The sequence below is a fragment of the Pygocentrus nattereri genome, chromosome 7 (genome assembly GCF_015220715.1).
Source record: "Pygocentrus nattereri isolate fPygNat1 chromosome 7, fPygNat1.pri, whole genome shotgun sequence".
Classification (NCBI taxonomy): Eukaryota; Metazoa; Chordata; class Actinopteri; order Characiformes; family Serrasalmidae; genus Pygocentrus; species Pygocentrus nattereri.
This window is the reverse complement of record NC_051217.1, coordinates 43,062,218-43,068,217: the sequence shown is the minus strand read 5'-3', so window position 1 is coordinate 43,068,217 and position 6,000 is coordinate 43,062,218. Positions and strand designations below refer to the sequence as shown.

Sequence of the window (6,000 nt, the reverse complement as noted above, 5' to 3'; positions counted from 1 at the left end):
GTTCTGGAAATGGTTCTGAAAAAAGGTTCTGACACTCCACACGTTTGACATGATGACGACACAAGAACTCTTTCTGGTGCCTCACAGAACCGTAAAGAACGCGTTCTCCGTCCGTCTGGGGGGGAACCACTTCACTGGGCAGAGAACCTTCCCAGCACGCAGACGGTTCTCTGGGTGTTCGGGGTTCTGTGCAGAACCCCTGTCTTCACTGAAGAACCCTTAAAAAAAAAAGGAACCCTCGCTGGAGAAAAACGATGCTCTGACGTCACGCGCCGTTCCCACAATGCCCTGGTAACACGCACGCGCAGTGTCGGCTCGCGCTCTGGCTCACACAGTGATCTCCCTCGAAGATGGCGGGCGCCTCCGACCCTCTGGAAGACATGCTGTTCTCGGAGGTGGATGAGAAAGCCGTCAGCGACCTGGTGGGCTCTCTGGAGTCGCAGCTCGGCGGCCGGAGCGACCCGGCGGCCGTGGCGGCGTCATCGGGCTCCGCAACGGCAGCGTCGGTAACGGCGCGCGGAGGCGGCGGCGGCGGCGGCGGCGGCGCGAACCACCGCTTGGCTCGAGCGCTGCCTGCGCGAGCGGGCAGCACATCCGAGCAGCAACAACAACAACAGCCGCGAAAAGCCGCCGGGACCGGACAGGACTCGGACAGCGGCGCCGGACAGGACAGCTCGAGCCCGGAGAGCGGGAGAGCGAGCGCTCCGCGATCACTTGGAACGAGCGCGAGCAGCAGCAGCAGCCCGACCGGGTCTGTACCCGAGGGGCTCGCGCTAACGGGAACTTCTCCGGTCAGCAGCGGGCCCGGTAACAACAAAGGTGCGAGCTCGCGGGACTACGACACGCGTAAGAAGCAGCAGCACGCGGCGGTGCGGACGAGGCGCTCCGGAGCGCAGAGCGTGAACGGCGACAGCGCAGCGACCACAACAGCGGCTGCAGCGAGCTCTCCGGCCAGGAGCGACACCGCCGCCGCCACCTCCTCCAGCCACCCCGCTGCTGCTGCTGCTCCCGGCTCAGTGACAGCGGCGTCCAGCCGCGCGGTGACGGGAACGACCACAACGGCCACCATGACCACCACAACGACCACCACGTTCACTGTGAGCGGCACCGGCGCCTCCGCGTCCTCCATCGCGCTGGACCGGGGGACCCCCACCATCGCGCTGCACCGTCTCCCGAGCCACATCGTCGCCAGCCTCGCGCAGAACCGCAACGGCACGACTACAGTGTCTGCGCTCGTGCAGCAGGGCGCGCTGGGTCCCGCTCCGCCGCCACCACTGCCGCCACCGGTGCTGCCGGTGCTGCCGGCGCCGCAGGTGAACCACAGCAAAAGCGCCACCGAAGCGGCGAAACCGAGCGGTCCCAAAGCAGCTGCACCCGCAGCCGCAGCCGCCCCGAGCCAGAACTCAGTACCGGTACCCAGCGCAACGGCGGCCGTTACCACCACCTCGTGTACGGCCGTTACTAGCTCGCCCGGTCCCGTGGCCGTGACCACCGTCGCCACCGTCACCGTCACCACAGCGGCCGCGGTGAGGCTCGCGCCCCCCGTTAACGTTGCGCCGCCGCAGCCTCCCCAGGTTCGAACCGCGCTCGCGGCGCCGCAGCGGATCGTAGCCCCGCAGCTGATCGTCAGAGCTCCGCAGCAACAGGCGACCATTCAGCTGCCTCCCGGTTTCACCATCCCGCCCGGTAAGAAAGTTCAGAGATTCTCTTTCCCGCTCAAGCGGCGGTTAAAGGGGAAGTCCGGAGCCGCGCTAACGCGGCTAACAGAGAACCGGAGCGAACGGCATCGGTTAGCATCACAGAGCTAAGCTAGCGCGTTAGCTTCGGCTCAGAGCCGCTTCTGCGGGGGAAAAGTGGCGGTTTGTGTCGTTTCGGCTGTTTTGACAGCCTGTTTTGTTTGTTTTGGCGCTTTCGGTCGGAAAAGTGAAGCTAAACCGAGCAAATTAGCCGTGTTTTCGTGCGTGTTTTTGTCAGCCTGTCACTTTCGCTTTCAGGAAGCTTGAAGGGGAATTGCACCCACTTTTCTAAATTTCTGAACAGTTCAGTTCTCGAGATGTAAACAGAGACACCCAGAGTGGTTTGGTGTGAAGTGCTTGGCTGCTGTGCAGTGGTGGTGATAGGAACCGGGAGTTGCAGTGTTTACGGTGTAAATGTAAGGATTTTATTTACTATCCGAAACCTGGAAAAACAAGTTTTATGGGGACTATTTTGCCTCATCACCCTGCGTGTACCCCTCTGTCCTGGGTGTATTTAAAATGTTTCCTCAGGTTAAGCGGCAGTGATCGCTGTACTTTTCTGAGGCCTGCATTTCTTCACCCGGGTCCTGTGTGAGGTTCTCTCGCCTGCTGCTGCGCTCGCTGCCTCACCTGTTGCGGTGCTGAGACTCTGAGGAAGATAAAACCCAGTGCTTGTGAGAGGAAGAGCCTGCTGCATGCTCTTGTTCCAGTGCTGGGCAAAAAGAAGTGCTGAGAAGAGTAGTGAACGCATTTCGGTGTCTAATATTGTTCTTTTAAAGTCAGAGGGAAAATAAAAATAAACACGCTAAGCTGTACGGCTCACGATATTTCGTTTTTATGAGGTTTGAAAAGGTGAAAAAGACGGAGCCAGTAGTGCCACATACACTGTACTGCCCAAAGTCTTCACTCACCCATCCAGATCATTGAATTCAGGTGTTCCAATCACTTCCATGGCCACAGGTGTATAAAGCCGAGCCCCTCGGCCTGCAGACTGCTTCTACAGACATTAGTGAAAGAATGGGTCGCTCTCAGGAGCTCAGTGAATTCCAGCGTGGTGCCGTGATCGGACGCCACCTGTGCAGCAAGTCCAGTCGTGAAATTTCCTCACTACTAAATATTCCACAGTCAACTGTCAGTGGGATTATAACAAAGTGGAAGCGTTTCGGAACGACAGCAACTCAGGCACGAAGTGGTCGGCCACGTAAAATGACAGAGTGGTCAGTGGATGCTGAGGGGCATAGAGCACAGAGGTCACCGACTTTCTGCAGAGTCAATCACTACAGACCTCCAAACTTCATGTGGCCTTCAGATCAGCTCAAGAACAGCGTAGTGAGCTTCATGGAATGGGTTTCCATGGCCGAGCAGCTGCATCCAAGCCTTACATCACCAAGCGCAATGCAAAGCGTGGAATGCAGTGGAGTAAAGCGCCGTCACTGGACTCTAGAGCAGTGGAGACGTGTTCTCTGGAGTGACCAATCACGCTTCTCCATCTGGAAATCTGATGGACGAGTCTGGGTTTGGCGGTTGGCAGGAGACGGTACTTGTCTGACTGCATTGTGCCGAGTGTAAAGTTTGGTGGAGGGGGGATCATGGTGTGGGGCTGTTTTTCAGGAGTTGGGCTTGGTTCCTTAGTTCCAGTGAAAGGATCTCTTAAAGCTTCAGCTCCACGAGATTCTGGACAATTTCATGCTTCCAACATTGTGGGAACAGTTTGTAGACGGCCCCTTCCTGTTCCAACATGACTGCACACCAGTGCACAAAGCAGGTCCATAAAGACGTGGATGAGCGAGTTTGGTGTGGAAGAACTTGACTGGCCTGCACAGAGTCCTGACCTCAACCCCATAGAACACCTTTGGGATGAATTAGAGCGGAGACTGTGAGCCAGACCTTCTCGTCCAGCATCAGTGTCTGACCTCACAAATGCGCTTCTGGAAGAATGGTCAAAAATTCCCATAAACACTCCTAACCCTTGTGGAAAGCCTTCCCAGAAGAGCTGAAGCTGTTATAGCTGCAAAGGGTGAGCCGACATCATATTAAACCCTATGGATTAAGAATGGGATGTCACTCAAGTTCATATGCGTGTGAAGCCAGACGAGCGAATACTTTTGGCAGTATAGTGTATAAATCCGTACCGTTCCAGACGTCAGTGTAAACCAGTGGGGCTGCTCACAGGTTATAGAGGTGTGTAATAAACCTTGGGCCCATGGCTTGTTGCCATCATGAGTACAGAGATTTTATTTAGAGCTTTACACACAAAAATCCAGTTAAACTGGCCTAATATACTGTTTTATAACGACATGCGTCTTTTGGTGAAGCAGGCCGACATGGCAGAAATGTACCATCTTCATACACGAACAGACAGAATAGCACCACATTTAAAAGAATATTATGTTATAAAAGCTATAATATTATTAGTGACCAAGTAATTATATTTAACATTGTTGTACTAAATTTAAATACAGGAGTTATTATACTGTCTGTGTGATCAGACCTGCCGTGGGGAAGTCTTTTGAAATGCTGACGATATCCATGATATTCATGATATGCTCCAGAAAGCTTGTGTGGACATAAATTACATCACAATATCGTGATAAGCATGAATGTTGTCGTGTCACCCAGCCCTATTATTTAGTACTCATCAATATTCATGAAATACTTGACGATGATGAGTGTCATCATATTGCCTACCCTCGTGTAGAGGTGGGTGATATGGCAAAAAAGGGTCTCTCACGATACTTCAAAAAGTTTTCACGATGCACGATATGAAAATCTTTTTTTTTCTGACATCTAATCAGCTAGAATAGAAAAACAGCACCTCATTTAACAGAATATGATACTATAAAAACTATAATACTTCTAAAAAAAAAGATCATATTTAACATTTCATATAAGGTAAATACAAGAGCGGTGATGCTGTCTGTGTACTCAAACATTGACCAACCACCCCACACAGAGAGGTGGGCGATACGTCAAAAAATCATGATCGCGATACTTCAAAACGTTTTCACGATATAAAAGTTTTTTCCTGACGTCTAATCAGTTGAAACCGACAACATAACACCATATTTTAAAAAATACTATTAAGCACTACACGCAGTTATATAGTAATTATTTTTATGCAATTACTTTCACTGCGTTTCACCAAATCTTATTAAACAGGGCTAAATATGCTTTCTTTGTCATCAAACATGCAGCTGGGGAGTGTTTTTAATTGCTGACAATATCCCGGATATGCTCAGAAAGCGTATTGTGACATATTCTAAAGCGGTTTATCATGATAAAGGATGTATATCATCACATTGCCCAGCCTTGCCGCCGAATCGGCGTCAAAGTCATATTCCTCATTCGCACAGAACGGAAAAATGAAGAATGCCAAGCGCAGAGCGGCGCTGTCTAGAGGATAAAGGGTGCAGCTTGACGTGTATAGACCTAATTAACAGCATCGTCTATAACGTGACTGCGGGACGGTGGATGTACAACCGGCTGTGTCTGTTTCTGTGAATGTGAAGTGATTTAGTGACGGTAGTTGTGTGCGAATAATTGCGATATGCAAATGAACAACAAGACACTCCTGTCTGATCAAGTGGCTGTGAATGTCTTACAGTGGAACAGACGGTTCTGAAAAACTCACGAACACATCTGCAGTTACCTGTGAGGGAAGGTGGCGACTCTAGGCTCGGGTAACCTGCCGGAAATCCCATGCATCAAGGATGGTGGAGATGCAGAACTTTATCCTTCCATACAGTCGTAAAAGAGATCTATATAGAACCATTTATTGTACTGAAGAACCCCTTGAAGAACCATTTTTAAGTGTGTGGGACCATAATGGAATGCAGCCCGCCCGCCCGTCCATCCATCCATGTATTCGCGATCTCATTCTTTTGGTCATTACACAAAGCTCATGACCATAGGTGAGGGTGGGAACGTAGATCGACCGGTAAATCGAGAGCCTTGCCTTATGGCTCAGCTCTTTCTTCACCACAACAGACCAGTTAAGAGCCCGCATCACTGCTGACCAGCACCAATCCGCCTGTCGATCTCCTGCTCCCTTTCACCATCACTCGTGAACAAGACCCTGAGATACTTCAACTCCTCCGCTTGAGGCAAGAGCTCATCCCGGAATGCAGTCCGTTCATTTGCAAATCACAGGCATATTTCATTGACTTCTTCAGTGAGCCTTCAAGGTGGACTGTGGTTCTAGGTGTCAGACGTGACGCTATACTGAAGTGCAAGGCTCGGTATGTGAGCCCACACTTTAGTTCCT

The 6,000-nt window shown here is 51.6% G+C and overlaps 1 protein-coding gene across 2 annotated transcripts in view; it reads left to right on the top strand.

The window, feature by feature from the left end:
* Positions 1 to 308: 308 nt before the first annotated feature.
* LOC108431712 (transcription initiation factor TFIID subunit 4-like) overlaps positions 309 to 6,000 on the top strand; it is a 155,489-nt gene continuing 149,797 nt past the window's right edge. For both annotated transcript variants that reach the window (XM_017705051.2, XM_037540106.1), the window contains exon 1: positions 309 to 1,686. In XM_017705051.2, coding sequence (XP_017560540.1) covers positions 351 to 1,686 — 1,336 coding nt within the window. In that variant the 5' untranslated portion in view covers positions 309 to 350. The remainder of the gene's footprint in view (positions 1,687 to 6,000) is intronic.